General features: G+C 30.9%; 1 protein-coding gene across 1 annotated transcript in view; it reads right to left on the bottom strand.

Moving 5' to 3' along the window:
- LOC113365888 (E3 ubiquitin-protein ligase TRIM9-like) overlaps positions 1-18525 on the bottom strand; it is a 306827-nt gene that overhangs the window by 13847 nt on the left and 274455 nt on the right. The window contains exons 3-7 of the mRNA XM_026607428.1: positions 8493-8588; positions 8292-8423; positions 8111-8212; positions 7652-7811; positions 1366-1505 (exon numbers count right to left, since the gene is read on the bottom strand). Coding sequence (XP_026463213.1) covers positions 1366-1505; positions 7652-7811; positions 8111-8212; positions 8292-8423; positions 8493-8588 — 630 coding nt within the window. The remainder of the gene's footprint in view (positions 1-1365; positions 1506-7651; positions 7812-8110; positions 8213-8291; positions 8424-8492; positions 8589-18525) is intronic.

The raw sequence follows: 18525 nt of genomic DNA, 5'->3' as shown, positions 1-18525 counted from the left end.
CACCACAGTATTAATTACCTTTAAATAATCATTTCTCAATCCACATCCACACGTCGACTTATATTTATCGAGGCTGAATTAAAAATCCATTTATACGCATATTTAAAATGCAATAGAAAACGCGAATGATAAATTCCTTAATTAACATATAGCATGCAGCAACGCGGCAGTCGAGTCATGTCATTAATTACATTTCTTATCATTAACAACTTAATTATTTTCATTAAAAATAAACTATTTCGCGTTTTCTAGCGCCGTAAAAATAGTAAAAAGTCCTCGGAACAAACGAACGCCGAAAGTATCCGTAACTCGCGGCCAGTTGGAAGTTGGCGGAACAAGAAAAACTTCCGTGGGCGAGAGGTAAAATGAATTATAAAAAGTTTACAGAAAGTCGTATTACGTAATTAATGAGGATATATATCGCTTAGTGGTGGAATATAACGTCAGTAATAAAAAGAAAAATGGACAATGTACTGCCCTGCTGATTTACCGTAAAATTATGGCAACAAAATGTTTACAAATCGCATGGGTATTGAATTTTTGGCCTTATGATTTTACTGCAGAAATCAAATCAAGAAACTGAGTATTTATATATAAAATCTTGTAAATCGACCCTTAAGTAAATAATAAGGGTCAATATTTACCAGCTGAATGATCAGTAATTATTAAATCGCCCAGAAGTATAGAATAAATATTAACACAAAATATTTTCGAAGTGAACTAGGCATAGGTAGCATTTTGACTTAAGAAAACTTTCATGAACTACCCAATATGTGTAAATAATTGATATCCCCAATCAATCGATTTAATCCATCTGTCTACCAATGTACCTGTCTAAGAGTCTACTTTTCTATTTGTCTATTTGCGTACCAGTCCCACCTGCCTACCTGTCTACTTTTATACCCGTCTTCCTATCTGTCTATCTGCCTACCTGTATATCTATCTAGTTTATTTGTATTATGTATGATCACAATTACAGGCATTGCATAAAAATATCTTTTCAATGTAGAATTATTAAAATGAATACAAAATCTAACGTGCTTTTTTAGTCACTCATCTCTCATATTTTTAAACTATTCTTTATTATAAAAAGCATGTGATCACAAATTCGTCTCTAAAATAAATGGGGATTCTAAAACAATTTCAAGAACAGTAAATTTTTAAGAGGTTTTTAGATGAGATCTGAAATCCCGAAAGGGATATTACAATGAAGCAGATGGCATCAACGATGGAAACTATAATATTTTCCTTATAAAGATCTAAAAGATAAAATTTGTCGAAGATTTTTTGGAATAATGACTGCTGAACAAAATATGTTCAAAGTAAAATTTTAATTAAAAAAATGATGTTTTTAAGAATACTTACCCTAAAATCGCCCCCAGCTCCATCGTCCAGTTCCAGGACATACCCTTCGATATGGCTTTGGGGCGGAGGCTGCCAAGCAACAGTCACGGAGTTATTTTCAGCACTGCATTCCTCGGGAATGATTATAGGAGCATTTGGTGCTAAGGGATATGATAATTAAAATTATTTATTGCTCACGACATACTTATTGATATTTCACAAAACTATAAATATCTATCGTCTCTATCGTCTTAACATATACTTTGTCGCATTCTCCTAAGGCATATGATAAATACATCCTACTGTAGATAAACACACTGATTATTGATCTATTAAATATACATATAACTGTACTAGATAATTATATATTATGCATTTACAATTCGAATGGCGTATGAGAAAAACCACTCAAGTCTCAGGACAGAATTAAGTGTGAGTTTTTTGAGTGTCAACTGAACACTCGGATGATTAATTGCAAAATGTGAGAATGCTTTCAAGAAATGAAGGCGTTGATTGAATAACTCTACACTTGGTAAATAAAATTTCAAGGGTTATTAATTACTACTAAATTTTTCATACAATGTACAATATGTAGTATCTACATAATCTTTGATCACAAGTGCATATCAACTAATTTTATTCGTGTCTATCGATTACTAATTGGTTTCACAACATCGACAGGTGTTATTTAATCCATTACCTGCGAATTGTCTTTCCTCGCCATCCTGTGCAGCTGTTTTGCAATTTAACGAAATATACTGTTATATAATAATGCTCAAACAACTATATATTATATTTGATATTTTTATAGATTCATTATTCATTGTAACGCTAACATGCTCACGCCAACCTGTCAAAAGTTCATGCACAATTTCTCTTTACATACTCTATTTACGATCATACATAAAAAATAATAATATTTTTATGGGAGAATAGAAATAGAACTGAAGTAAATTTAATAAAAATATAACAGAATAAATTAAAACATTATTTTATAAAAACCAAAATTTTAGGTATATATAGATATAGGAATATGTGAGCTAGCCAAAAATACTTCGATCCCAAACTCAGCCAGCTCGATATCAAGCAGTGTGATCTACTTTTTTCTTCTAGAATATTTTTTTCCCATTGACCTATTTTTTCCATTAACGATGTACTTCATACAAAGCTTCAATTCGATTATACACCCGTAGTTCATGTTATAAAAAATCCCGTTGTCCTACAAACAGCGTTTTCCGCATACTAAAAAAAGTTATCGCTGATTTATAGTGACACAGTCGAACAGTACGTTTTGACTTTTATCTGAAAACAAAAATCGCAGGTCAAAATACAACGTGAGCAAAAGATTCCGAGTTCGAACGGTTTTATCATTTGCATTCGATCTAGCCCAGGGGTAGTCGACTTAGAAAAGACAGTAATAGACTTTTAATAATCATTAGTTTTAAGATATAATAGTTTAACACGTTAAACACCATGGCAGTCATATGTGTCTGACCTTAAAAAGTGAAAAATGTGTCACGTCAGACATTGCAACTACAATACACCGAGAAAAAAAGTTTTAATATAGAATCATGTCAGTCATAAAGGGTGAGATGAAAACAGTGGGTTTCCAAAAATGTTGGCAGTGTTTGTTCCCAATACATTAAGTTTCTATGATGAATTTTTAATTAAAGTATCTATTAAAGTCACCATGGCTTTATCTGACTAAAATTAAACTAAATTATCTAACTAGCAAACCCGACGAACTCCGTTTCGCCACCAGATGGTTTCGTGAGAAAGATGAAGAAATTTTTTGTTTGTTTTATATTTGAAAAAGAAAAATTTGATTTTATTACATAACAGTAATGAATTTATTTCGATTACAAATGAAATTCTAAGCAAATGAAAGTGAATCCGCAAATTATCCGTTTCATTGTTGTGCTCTTTGGACCACATTTTTTGTTTTTTGGTCTGACGTTAACACAAACAAAGCGGATGGTTTTCCAACTCGTGAACAGACAACGTATAACTGCCAAACCTGAAGTCAAACAAAAGACCAGTCGGAATCATTGGTATGTCACCAAATCGCCAGCAATTTTTGATTGAATGGTGAAATTCAGAGCGTGTATATCATTATTATTCGCGGCAAGAATTGCTCGTTGACTTAACCAAGCATAATTCTGATAATTCTTACTAATGCCATTACTCGAATTTTTAATTACGGTGCGTGAAGTTCCAGCAATTTGCATTAAGGCACGATGCCATGCACAAATAATTTTCTTAGCTATAAACCTTGCGGAGCCCGAGACCTTACCAACGAATGCATGGTTCGTGCGTTCTGGAGTTATTTCGTCAGGAAGGAAAACCCGACTTATTTTTATATATATGTAGATATCAAAGCAAGTATTTCTCAGAATTGAAGAACACCAGGATATTTTTTTACTGATAAAATCTAAAATAGATAACAACTCAATTTCGGAGTTGCACATAGCTAGAATAAATTCAATTTCAGAGCAAAGATTTTCCAGAATGTAGTTACAGGATCTATTTTGCTGGTAAAGCATATTCAAACCGACCTATATATAGTCGGGAGACATCCTGCTGATGAAGCATTTTCTAGACCACCGACCTATATAAGGAAAGTTGTAACGATTACAGGTGGAGGAATATTTTTACCAGTCTTTACAGATCATACAACCGTTGGTTTATAAGCATTATACATTTTTTATAAATAATATTATTTTATTTAAATATCAGTTTCCGAGTGCCCCGCCGCTGAACGGGTGGCTCGGTTTGCAACGCGGCCGACTCTATCGGCGAACGAGCGGCCCGGGGCGAGCCATCGATAAACGGCACAACGCTTCTGAAAATGATTTATTTCTCGCCGCGCTGTAAAATTATATCGGCGGTTTTACTTCTTTTTTTATCGGAAACCTCTTGTTCGATTCATTGGCCGGATATAATTTTTACCAGCGGGTGGCTAAAGTAAAAGCACGTGGTGCTACGTGACAAAGTGCCACTATTAGCAGGGAATAATAGAGGTGGTCGTTTTATTGGAGTTATCAAAATGCGATTCCATAGTTGAAGTATGATTGAAAAATTATGAAAACTTTAAATTGCGAACAAAGTTTCATACAATTCATACGTAATATATGATCTGGTATGTAAAACGATATATCTATGATGATTGTAAAAAATCATAAAACAATTAAATTCCAAATATACCAAGATACTTATTAATTGGGTGTGGTTTCCTTGTAAAAACACAGTTCAAATCTAAAAAAACTAATTTAAACTCATGTGCATATTATAATTTCAAATTAAATTCGAAAGTGTAAAAAAATTCTTACCCAAGTCAATGCCCTATTAAAAGTTAAGAGTAATAATATCTTTTACATTTCTCTTTACAACGACTTTATTCATTTAAATATTGTCTAATGAACACCGTATAAAATAAGTAAATCCCCAACTGACCCAAATTCACATAATCCTTATCCCAGTTAATTTATATAGCAAAAGCCACATTTAACTAGGATATATATCTTGCTTATGGGTTTATTATATTATCCGTTACCCAAGAAGTCTCTAATAGTTGATGAACATGTAAATCGAAGAAAAATCATTTAAAGAATGGTGGCAGGTTGTGAATGTTTTACTATATCGCGTGCCTTTATACTATCAATAAGGTTAGGCTATCTGATTGTGTAATACATTATTTATTTTCATAATTTATTGTATGAAATTTATTTCGCTTAAACATAATGCAGATTAATGCTTCTGATAGTTTCGGATTTCGATCCAATAGAACCGACTTGTTGGAACGAGAGAACAGCGTGATAGAAAATGTATGCAAATGTACACAAAATATGAAAAAAAAAATTATTTATTTTTTTATATAAAATTTAAAAAATCCCTGAAATTATATGTAGCAAAAAACTTTTAAAAATCAGATTTTTCTTGTTTAAAATTAGATTTCGAGTGTAACTTTGATGTATAATACTACTGAATTCGCTGAAATTATCAAATTATGAGTTAAACAATGAAAATACCTACATATATGTTCATTGCAAATATAAAGTTAACTCTAACGTAAAACAAGAGGAAACCATGAACGAGTTAATTAAAATGAGTAAATAGAGTAAATAGAGGTATATATTGAGGAAACCATATTAATGAAAATAACTTGCTAAAATTGAAAATGCTCGAGAAATATAATTTAATATGAACTCGATTAAATTCGTAAATTTCTAAGATCACAAAAACGTAGCTTAAAATAATATAAATTGGTGTCGATTTCGCATTTTTTTGCCCTTTAGCAATTTTGTAAGGTCTTGATATTCAATGTAAGTTAGCTAAGATAATATAAAAAACTATATCTCTACTCAAAAGCTTTGACAAATTTCATTTTGTAAATGTGTATCTCGTTTAAAACAGTATTGCCATAGTGTGTGGATTGGAGTTGTTTTCCAATTTATAAAAATAAAATATAGCCGGATTAAGAGTTTCCTCTATAGCGATTATTTGACATTTGATAATTGAAATATTCTTTAAAGCATTTACTATACCATTGAAAATGGTTATTAAACTGTTCCAAGTGCGATAGTAACTAAGTTAGTCAGCATCTGAATACAAACAAGTACAAAACGCTTGTTGTAATTTCATTAGAGCTGGATCCAACATCCAACATCCAACTTGATTACAACAACTGAATCGCATGGCTGCTGAATCGCGGTTCTATTACAACTTGTAACAATATATAAATTGTCGTCGTTTTAGGAGTTTCGCGCAATGTAACTGGATGTGTATAATCAGCAACGGCAATTACGATGTTACGCGACCTCCCGTTGCAGCACTTGGCAAACTACCAGCAGACTGGAACATCTGTTGCGCCCAACAAACGCAGCACTACGAAAATTGCCCGAATCCCTCGACTTCAACGAATAAATTATTCACAAAATCATACACGATATGTACGACTGCTTGCCTTACACGCACGCCATCATTGAGATCATGCATTTAACATAAGACATACATCTCGGGAAGGAAGAAATCAGGACACGGAAGTAGGTGAAAATTGCCTTAACGGGTGAATGGCACTATAACGCCAAATTGTTTTCCACAAAATTCTCCATTCCCCAATATTTTTATATCATAACACCGCTATTCAGGTATCATATATATTGATTTATTATTATATAAAACCTTATAACTGTAATACGATTATATTTGATTCAAACACTCGATAAATAAATCTGTGTATCATTTGAAAAATAATATTGTTTCATGCTATCAACAAATTTCAAATAGTTTTAATTGAATATTAAAATTTAATTTTAATTTTAAAGCCTATTGAATATTTATGCGATCATCCAATTTAAGTTTTAATTATACATTGTTTACATACCTTTAATCATCATATTCGCATGATATGGTTTTTTCATTATTTTATTTTAATGAAAATATATTAAACATGGAACGTGGATTGTTTTTCATCGTATTATCAACGAATAGCCAACGATATGATTATAGTAATAGGAGTGAAAATAATGCATAACAAACAAAATAAATAAGCTCTATCGAATCGAAAGTTTGAAAGTAATATTCATAAGCCTATTTCTCTATAAAATATCTGATAATTTGATGTGCATATGATCATTTTTGACCGCCAAATGGCTTTTTTTTTACTTTTTTCGTTCGATCTCCGAAATCGCTAAACCTGCCCTTATGAAAATTTGATCAAATCTTCATCTTGTCAATACAAGTAAAATGTTTTTTGAATTATTAAAATCGGAGGCTCCGTTCTCTTAAAAACTGAGGTGCCGTTTTTGGCACTTTTTACCCCATATCTTCGGAACGACTAGACCTACCTCCGCCAAAAACTAATCAGCACGTCTCCTTATCAATACGGATCGAAGGTTTTTTAAATTATTCAAATTGCTTCATCCGTGTTCCCGAAATCGTCGACGAAAATTTGTATCCGCACGCACACACATACATACATACATACACACACACACATACATCCATTTTTTCTAAGGTATGCCAAAATATTCAGAAACCTCTGAAACGTAAAGATATATAAAAATTCTCATTTTCGATTTTTTTGCGATTACTATAACTTACCCTACGGGAAGTTAAAAATGATAAAAAATCAAGTTTATAGGGTTTTATAAGGTTTATGAAGTTTAAACGAAAAATGAACCATATCAAATACTACAAATATTCATATATATAATTTAAAGATTTATTATCAATTATTCATTTCCTTCACTCACACGATCTCACACATATGTATCAATATATATGGAAAAATTCTATTTTTACTCACGTTTCATTTGTATGAAGTTCAATTGATCGATTGCCCTGAGAACGGCCTTGTCGTCCAGCGTGAGATCGACCTGGTGAGAGACACGCGGCGTGGCCTCCTGCACCTCCCGATGCCAGGCGATGTCCGTTTGCGCCACTCGGGCTATTAACATTGAACCCACCTGGTCAAAAAAATAAATACAAATTTATATAATAGAGGAAATAGATATCAGATCTCTGCAATATCAAAATTGTAAAATTAGAGTAAGCATTTTAAAAGTTACTTTATACGTAAAAGTTTTATTGTTCATCATACTTATTTGATACAGAACTGCAAAATCTAATTTTCTTTGTAAATAACATTGTGTGGAAATAATTCGCTACTTTCTAGTAGAGTAGTAGGTAAAATCAAGTTATAAAACTCTTTAAACATTAATTTTCACTCAATAAAACAAAACAGATAAATTATTTTTATTCCTACCTGTAAAAACGCAGCACTGTCCGTTTCTTTGAGGGCCTCTATACAAAATTGTATTAAACCTGTCGTGTGTTGTAATTTTCCTGTAGCAGTTGATGCCTGGTCCTAAATTTAATCAGGGCATAAAAATCAATATTAAAATAGGTACTAAAGTATTTCAGAAATATAAAAAATATAAAATTACCTTGAGTGCTCTGAGTTTAGCTTCTCTATCACATCGTATTGCCTCTAGGAGATAATCTCGCCTATTTAAAATAGCTGTGATCAATGCATCACATTGTGCTGTTACTAAGTGTTCAAATTCTGTACATGATTCCTGAAAAATAAAAAAATATTAATATTTATAATCATAATCAATGATTAACAAAAATGCGATTAAACTCACCATAACCTTGTCACTCATCCCTTTTAGCCGTTGTATGAATTCTGTCGTAGACCTCGCTTTTTCAGAAAGCTGTTGCAGATTTTGGGATAATTCAGTCTGAAAATAAGATAATACATGTGTTAAATTATTTATTGATATGGAATTTAATATATTTGGATAACACTATAATATTGAATTAGGATTGTTAGCTAAATTGTGTGGTGTAGTATTTCTTCTACACAATGCGACTATAACAATTTAATTCACATTAGTTATTATAATTCCAAAAACTTTATGCAAACACGCTCGCCTAATGTTGATATTATCCTGAAACTTTTCAGAGAATGTTTGATAAAGCTGCAGAGAGTTGTTTGTTCTCGTTTGAAGGAAAATAAATCATTTTAAATGCCACGTTTCGTTAGCCTTCCTCTCTCCCTCGAATGCAAACGTATATATCTGCTCAACGAATGTTTATACTTGGGAAATTAACTTAAATATTTCTCGACTGTATTTACCTTGCTCGTATACCCAAAGTTAAATAAATATTATTCAGAAACTTTCAACTTAAATAGTTTTATATTAGTTCGCGTAATTGATTATTAGCATGCCAGAGCGCAATTGGGAATGCATAGTTCGCAGTGATGTTTTCAAAATGTTAAACGAGAAATTATTTTGTAATTATGGACAATTATTTCGTTGAATGAGATGAAAAGTTCTTGTTGATTAACTTTGAGTTATGAAATTTTGTTTTAAATAAACGATGGATAATGCTATTTCCGCTTTATGAACGCGGAATTTATTATATAATTTTGCACTCATAACTTTGTGAATAGGATCGTTATGAAATTTAGATTAGCATTTATTAAACTAAATTTTATCATGTCATATTATTTACATCCCTAGTATGTACACATCAAAAATTACGTATATGTTGAATATTGAAACAGTTCAAGTGGAATTAATCGTTCGGAATTCAATATTGCGGTATGTTTTCCGAGTACGGGGTGCTCAAGTACTCCAATATGATTTTGGAAGGATTATACATTATGTCAGATTACTATTACTATATGATATGTCTGCATGATCGGATATTAGTGAGTTTATATAACAAGGGACGACTCAGACGGATTAGGTAGATTCTGATTTTAGATCATGGAAAAAGAATATGGGATTCTGTGTTCTCTTATAACTCGCATCATTTGATAATAATTATATGTTCGAGGGTGCGCTTTATGTTTGTAAGTGGATCAGGGTGGGATTTCAGATGAGAGCTTTAGATTCTTGTTATTTTAGTTGACGACTTTTACCTAGGATTTATCTGAATGTTACAATGTAGTTGTAATAATATATTCAAGGAAAACTTACAGCAGCCTTAAAATCTTAGTTGTTTAACATGATGTTAAACAAGTTATAAAACTCAAAAGTCAAAGTTTATTCGTGAATATATTCATATGTGTATGTATAAAATAAATAATTAAAAATCAAATAATTAAAAATTGTATGTATTTTTCAAAATTCAATTTCGTATCACAATGTGTATATATCGAAAATCGACTATTGCAGCATCTCTAGTATAATAACAGACGATGGATTACCATCTATCTATTAGTATTAGCCAATTCATACCACTTATTAAATCCTTATGCATCATCAAATTGGCCCTCGATGAATATCGGAATATCATGGGAACCGCAGATATCCCAGAGGGAACAAAGGTAGTCGAGGAATTTATTAAAAATACGCAATTGAAATTGTTTTGCAATTGTTATCATGTGAAATTTAATTATAGAATGTATGAATATGATATTAAATTTTTCTGTGAAACATGAGCCATCAATGTAATAAAATTGAAAATCAGAGCTAATCAGAGTGATTCGGTTGTATCAACAATAATATAAATTAGAATATTCATAAATTTATACAGTATTCAAAAACCCTTCAAAATAAAATATATAATGGTTCAAAAAGTGTTAATAAAATTATTGAGAAATATAAAATTTCCTATACCTGTTTTCTAAACTTCTAAAGACACAATCGAGCGAACATGATTGATGGTTTTGCATTATCCTTACAAGAAAACTTCAGCACGCGCGTAAAACAGATTCCTGCCAGTTTTTCTTTTAAACAAAAGGTATAGTTTTTAGCTTTCTTTAGACTTCTATCTGATTCGAAAATCGTTTAATTTATAGACAGTTCTTTTATTTTCTCGCATCTATCAGGTTCTTCTAATTCTAATCTCGTAGTTACTTGCGTTTACAGAGGGAGGGACAGATGGAAGGTTTTTCTCGGAAAAGTTGGAGAGCTGAGAGACTTTATTATATAAATAATATAAATATACAAGATTCGTCTATGTTCAAACATCTCAGTTTGTATTACAATTACAAAAGATAAATGAAATTAAGGGCTATTCCAACCCTGACGATGTTCAAACAGACAAACATTCTATACTGTGTTATCTTTGTGAAAAAATTCCTATACAGTTTGCTTTTTCATCAGTGTTTGTATTTAGTTTGTTTGTAATTATTATATTAGTAATTATAAAAAATAAAATTATAAAATAAAATTTTAGTATATAAAATAGAAGTACATAGATAGAGAGTAAATGCAATTAATTTTTCACATGATATGGACCACATCATAATTTTAAAATGATAAAATAATTTTATAATTCTAGATTAATCAGACCTTGATTAAATTTTATATTTTTATTATGATGAATCTGTTTATTTCTTCATCATGTATCTTTTACCCAAACGAGTAATTTTTTACCCGGATCTTCAATTATCATTCCGCCCGTCGTTTCGGTAAGGGTGATTTTTCCCTTCCCCAGTGGAAGAACAACTTAGTGATGAAATCGAGTCTACAAATGTAATCCTTGCTACCGAAAGAGAGGAACACCTAAACTAGGGCTACAGAATAAATCACGGTGTCGATAAATCGTTACGCAAAAAGAGATTTGTAGAAAAGATTCATGTGTAGTTACTTTGATTCTTTATTGGATTCCCTGTTTACATAAGAAAATAACGATTAATTAAATATATAAAATTGATCTTGCATTAAATACAATGTTGCTGTTATACCAATATCTACTTTAATCTGCCAGTGATTGATTTTTCAAAAATACACAAGAAACCTCATTTAATTCTGGTCCTTTATAATCAAGTAAATGCAAAAAGTTGATTAGCTCGTGTGACACGAAATTTCGAGTTTAAAATTCAATTATTTTTTTCATAATACACTATTCAGATCGTGAACGAAATTATTTTCATGAAATACGCTGCGTATAATCAGATAACTTTCAATTCGGGGGCCGCCGTTGTTTGAATGTTTGTCTCATTATCTCTCGTGTACCATGTGGATGGATTTTTTAAATGAAAACTGGCTTATGTATAGTACATACACATAGAAAAGTACAGTGTAGATGGTGAAATAGTATGTTTCTATAAAAATGAGAGAAGCCTCCCATTTGTAAAAAGAAACCGATATCATATGATGAGGTAAAGTAATAATGTAACAATGTACTTTAATTATCTTAAGCTCGTATTGTCTTTTGCGATATTAAAGGGGCATATGATAATGTCGTCCCAAGAATAATGTTCCAAGAATTAATTAAAATAGGATTACCATTCCGATTGGTGTCAGCCTTAACATTTAATATATATGAAAGGAATATAATAGTTAAGAAAGATAACAAAATAATTGGTGAAAGAGTAGTGAATAAAGGACTACCACAAGGAGGTATACTTAGCCCATTATTGTATGCTATATATGTAAGAGATATAGATAATATTTGGGTAAGAGGGACGAATATTATACAATATGCCGATGACATACTCATTTATGTAGAACAAAGGGATTTAAATCTAGCGTTTAATATTATGAAGGAAAATATTAAAAAACTTCATGGATGGTTGAGGGATAAAGGCTTGGAACTGTCGGATGAGAAAAGCTCGATAGGGGTATTCACAAGACATAGGTTGAATGATTTACCAACTCATATTAGTACAGAAGAGCATTCAATAGCGGTTAAAAATAGTAATAAATTTTTAGGAGTCAAGTTGGATCAAAAATTGAAATTTAAAGAATGTATACAAGATATTAAAAAGAAAATAGAAAAAAGGATAAACCTATTAAGAGTGGTGAACAAAACATGGTGGGGTGCTCATCCACAAACGAGTTTAGAGCTATATAAAACTTTGATTAGACCAATTTTAGATTATGGTAGCATTGCTTATCACAGTAGTCCACATGTAAAGGTGTTGGATAAAGTACAATATAGATGTATCAGAATATGTATTGGCGCAATGAAATCCACGCCAATAAATGCAATGTTAGTTGAAAGTGGAGAATTACCTCTAAAACTAAGATGGAAATATTTAATCCATAAATATATTTATAAGAAGATATTAAGAAGAGAGCCAAATATTATTAGTGGATTAGAAGAATTGGAAAAATTAATGGAGAATAATAAATTTTGGGATAATAAGCAAAATATTATGGTAGACAGTTTGAATTTCATGAAGAAAACTAATGTTTATAAGATATATGAAAACAACGTTAATCTTAAAAAATTATGGTTTGATGAAGGTAAACAATTTTTTGTCAATATTAATAAAGAAGAGACAAATATTATAAACAGTAGAGGATATGAGGAAATCTATACAGATGGCTCTAAAGTAAATAATGAAGTAGGGTGTGCCATGATCCATGAGAAGAAAGAATTTCAAAAATTGATAAAACTACCAGATTTTGTTTCAGTATATACTGCGGAATTAGTAGCTATAGGAGAAGCGGTAAAATATATTAAAAACTTCAACATAAGAAGAGCAATTGTATATACCGATTGTAAAAGTTGTGTAGAAAAATTAATAAGCATAAACAAAAAAAATCTTTTTGAGGAAGCAATTTATACAGAAATTCGAAGCGAGTTAGAAAATATAAAATTGATAGGAAATGAGATAAAAATTACGTGGATCAGAGGACATAATGGAATAGAGGGAAATGAAAAGGTGGATAAATTAGCAAAATTAGCAACGAAACAAGGAGAAAAAATGGACATTATGCTGAAAAGTGATGTGGAAAACATAAGTAAAAGAAATGTGGAAGAGGAATGGCAAAAAATTTGGGATGACACGGTAAAGGGAAAAACATATAAGACTATAGAGAATAAAATTAGAAAAAAAACTTGGTTTAAAAGTCTTAAAAATGAAGATAGAAAATTTATAACTACGTTAAGTAGAATCAGATTAAACCATGGCAATTTTCCAAGTCACTTATATAAAATTGGTATTAGGTCTTCAGCTATCTGTGAATGTGGAGAAGAAGACGGAAATATAGAACATATTATTATGAAATGTAGCAGGTATATAAAACAACGAGAAGAAATGCTGGACAAATATTATGACGACAAAAGTATAATAAAACCAATTGCATGGATTTGCATAATAAGAAATGAAAGAAATTATAAAATATTATATGAATTTATTGTAAAATCTAAATTAGTTATATAATTTTAATTTAGTAATAAGATGTTATGTATTTATTCTTAATGTATATTCATTATGTTTGTATATGACCAAATGTTATATAACGAAGTCAAATATAAAAAAAAAAAAAAAAAAAAAAAAAAAAGCTCGTATTGTATCTCAGGAGCTTACAAATATTTCTTCCATCGTCCATTTAGTTCATTGTCGCTAATATATCAGAGAAAAAAACCGCGATTCGACAGAACAAGAAATATTTGGTGCAAAATTTGTGGCACAGATATACATCACATCCTCAACATGTCGTTAACGTATTTTATGCCCCCCATAATGTTAGAAGGAATGGATCTCTTTCGGTCGGGTATAGATAGTAGCGTTAAGCAAAGGCCTTAGTTCGGATATGCCTACACGATGTTTCTTTTCGAGTCGGGCTTTAGTCAGTAATATCATTTATAATGTATGGCCCGGTTCTTACACCGCATTCATAAATTATTCAAACTGATGTTGGAAGTATAACCGAGTTTGCTGCCCATTCTTTTCACTTAGATACACTTTTCGATTTGACATATATCTTATAGAAAGCAAATCAATGTCATTGCTGTTTATTTGACGCAGTACGCTTTGCATTACTCATTAAATGTTTGTGTTCGAATCGGCGCTTCATTACGCACAAATTAAATAGAGTAGAATTTCGAAACGTCGATTGGTATTTCAATAAATTTCATGCAAACTAGTTCTGTAATGTATAATAATTAGATACATTCCTGATGCTATATTGCACGCAGCGTTTGATGTATAATTGCAATTGAAAGCAATCTATTTTTGTATTTATCGAATCAAATAACAGAAATAGTAATGCAATCTTCACAATTTCATAAAAAAACATTTATATTTTTACATTTACATGTGTATGTGAATATAAAATTACATCATTTCACGAGGAAACATGCACTTATGAATTCATATAGACATTCAACCTAATACGTGGTTCAAGTGCAACACTTAAAGATAAAAAGCTCGTGCTCATGGAGCTTTTTGAATACCATCGTAGCAATTTAGAATAATTTAATAAAACTGTAGAGCTACGGCACAGAATTTTAGTTTTAATAAATTTGCATATGCTAATCCACAGAACTAGTCTCTTCACTTTTAGTATGACTAGTTTTGAAAAATAGTGCTGCAGTAAAAAACATTAAATTTTATTATTGTAATTATAAATTTATTTTATTGAAAATTTTTATGAAATCGTCATATAAACTTGAATTGATTGACGTTTTGTATAGCTATGTTTATTTTTTACATATTTGCTTAAATCTTATTAATATTAGATTAGTCATATTACTACTATTACAAGCTTGAATATACTACAAAATAATTTTACTTTAGCTACTGATAAGCTTGACAACAACCTGAAATAATATTTATTATTCAGTGTTTATAAAAATCTACCAGGCGTCTCCACCGGGACGCGACGAGACTTTAACGAAAAGAACAATAAAAGTAAAAATATTTTCAAGTAAATAACGTCCACTAGGTTTTTATTTTCAAACGTCTATATAAAACTTCTTACTAATTGCCATTTTTTATATATTACACTCAGTTATCAAGAAAACCCTAAGCGAATCACACGTCATCATTTAAGTCAAGAAATATCTTCGCCGAGGGACCTAGCGAGAATATGGTTTTCTTGCAATTCAGTTAGAAAGCGAAAATGCCGAAACAAATTATGACATTTGGACATATAATGCCGGAAAGGCGCGCCCTACATTTTCATGTGGGGTCCTGCTGGAACTTATTTCCTGGACCGGAAGGGGATATGTATTTATTTCCGGGGTAATGAATACGTAACTATGCAAAAGCTCAAGTAGATATCACGGGAGCGAAAACAGAAGTAGTAGTAGTAATTTGACAAATATATATATATATATATATATTTCAGTTTATTTCTCAATGACAAATTAATAATTATATTATACTTTTTGTTGAATCAGAAAATCTCCCCTAAGTATAAAACAATCAACTGATTTCACATGAATTTTGGGCGCCTCTGGGTATTAGGCACTCTGGCGGAGATATCTGAGAATGGCTGCAGGCAAAATCAGCCGTGATGCTGCGATGATAGGTCGATGTTAAGGTTTCCGCTATTTTGAGCAGATAATCTGCTGTATAGACACATTATACAGAGCCAAACTAGTAAAGGAACGTTTATAAAAATAGTCTTATAAGACCACAACAATGAAATGTGTTAACAACTATTATTTTCTTTATGTTGTCTGGTTAAAGTGCCTCGCATATTTAATAACAAACAACTATTCTCAACACTAACTTTAATAATATTTAGCCAGCAGCATCAGGACAAAACTTTAAATAAACAGTGGAATAAACAAACGTACAAAACTCTCAACATCTGCCTACTTTCATTTTGTAAATATAACTTTTGCAAATAACTAAAACATAATTTTTTTACAACCCAACGTACTTAAACTTTACCCGATCGATCCAAAACAAACAAAACTCTTTAAACAAAAGTTATTTAAAATATATTATTTACATACACTGTTCTGCAATATTCCGAAATCGAGAATCACTCCAAGCGAGTACGTGTGCAAACGGACGGGCGCAAATCTGCGCAAAGTTAAATATGGATCAGAGATCATACAAAGGAGAGGAATACGGAAGGAAAATAGAAGAAAAACTGAACGAAGTCGACAAAACACAACGCTGCACGCCCGGCGACTGGATGGATATGTATGCGAGATGTGACCCTCATTCTGCAGCGGTGTGCCCGCGGGCGCAACGGATCCGTGCTCGCTGACCCGAGACGAAAAACCGACACGATTTTAGGATGATGTCAAGTGTAAGCATTATCGTAACAAAATATATCAGTTACAGATTTATTTTTCGCGAATCTAGTGTATTTTCTACGGGATAAAGAACTTATGTTTTAGTGAAACTTAATCTTCAAGAAAAATTCTGATTCTTAAATATCACCTCTCGGATCAAATAATATTGATTTTACTAATCCAGCTTATTAAAATACAGTAAATAATCTATACAGTGATATAATATAGTATTATAGCATATTTTGGCAGAAAACTTCTATAAAAACAGTATTATTTATAATATTATTGTTCTATTTTATAGAAGCAGTAGTAATAATGCAAAAATCTATCTATCTATTTTCTTTATTCATAAACAAGTTAATAAAAATACTACAAAATTCAAGCTTTATTAAAATAGAGCGCATATTACACTAAACTGTATGATTACAACTGAGCCAAAATCAATGATAATAACTGTAATTTCATGCCAAAAAAGGGTCATTTACAATGACTTTTCATTTAAATTATAAATTAGTTTCAAAATTTTAATTTTTTTTCAAAAAAGTTAAACTTAGTTAAACTTACTTACTTTCATGAGTTATATATAATAAAGCCAAGAAAAATTTAAAATCTTTGAACTGTTTCAAAAATTAATATAAAGGATTTATCAAAAAATTAAATTAATAATTCTAGATCATTACATTTTTGCACTATTTAAAAGTTTAACCCTCTAGTTTTCAATGAACTGCTTTATATTGATTCTACTATCACTTTCCCTTTTCGCCACTATTAAAAATTCATTTTCCACAAATTAACTTTCACATTTATCTCAAACTTTTCCTATGTGTTACTTGCAAGTATATATTCCATATGGAACGTTCGTATAATGGATATGGTTTTGACCTTCCTCAGACAGCAATCATTGTGATTGTCACTTGACTTGCGCTGTATTCGCAAATGGAATAGATGAATATTATTTCCCTCAGAAAACCATCTATTTTCCTTCTTTATAGACAGACATGATGTGTATGAGAAACGTTTGGGAAAACACAAAATTCTCGATATGGTGACGATGCAAATATTTATGGAGGGAAATACCTTATTTGATTAATTTCTTTATATAAACCTACGTGCTTGACATGGGATATTTGACCTACATGGAAAGGAATATATGAAGACTCTTGAATATTTGTGAAGATTTCTAAACTATGCTACGGTGAAATGGTGTGAATTTTTACAAATTTGGGTTATACATACGTATAAAATTCTGATATTCCTAATAATTTACGAGTTCTAATAATTATATTAATTACAGTAAAAAAGTACTCTAATTTATATAAATAGTATCGATCAAATATGTCTTTTTACTGCCTATTTTTTGGAATATATTCGTCAAGCAGAAATAAAGTGAGGTATATAAGTATAGTATAGATATATTATCTTCTACACTTTCTGAATACTACCTTGAGATATTTAAAATCCAAAAACCGCACTTGTGCGAATTTAATTAATTTTTAAATAAGCCCATAAATCCACTCAGAAACCTCTACTAAAATATTTCATCCGAGCAAGTTATGAACTCAAGAGCTTTTCTACCTTCTCCCCCAAAATAAACCCTTTGATATAAATAAACTCATCGTTTTTTGCCAATTTCCAAAAAATATCTCTAGTACGGCCTACCGTCCACTTGAGCAAAGCAAATCCAGCTGAAGAAATACTCCCACACCACACATTAGCGACCCTAAGGTT

This window comes from Ctenocephalides felis, unplaced genomic scaffold (assembly GCF_003426905.1).
Source record: "Ctenocephalides felis isolate EL2017-DRISC unplaced genomic scaffold, ASM342690v1 CF-g0.4_SCAFFOLD_01170, whole genome shotgun sequence".
NCBI classification, from domain to species: domain Eukaryota; kingdom Metazoa; phylum Arthropoda; class Insecta; order Siphonaptera; family Pulicidae; genus Ctenocephalides; species Ctenocephalides felis.
This window is presented reverse-complemented; position numbering and strand designations above follow the sequence as displayed.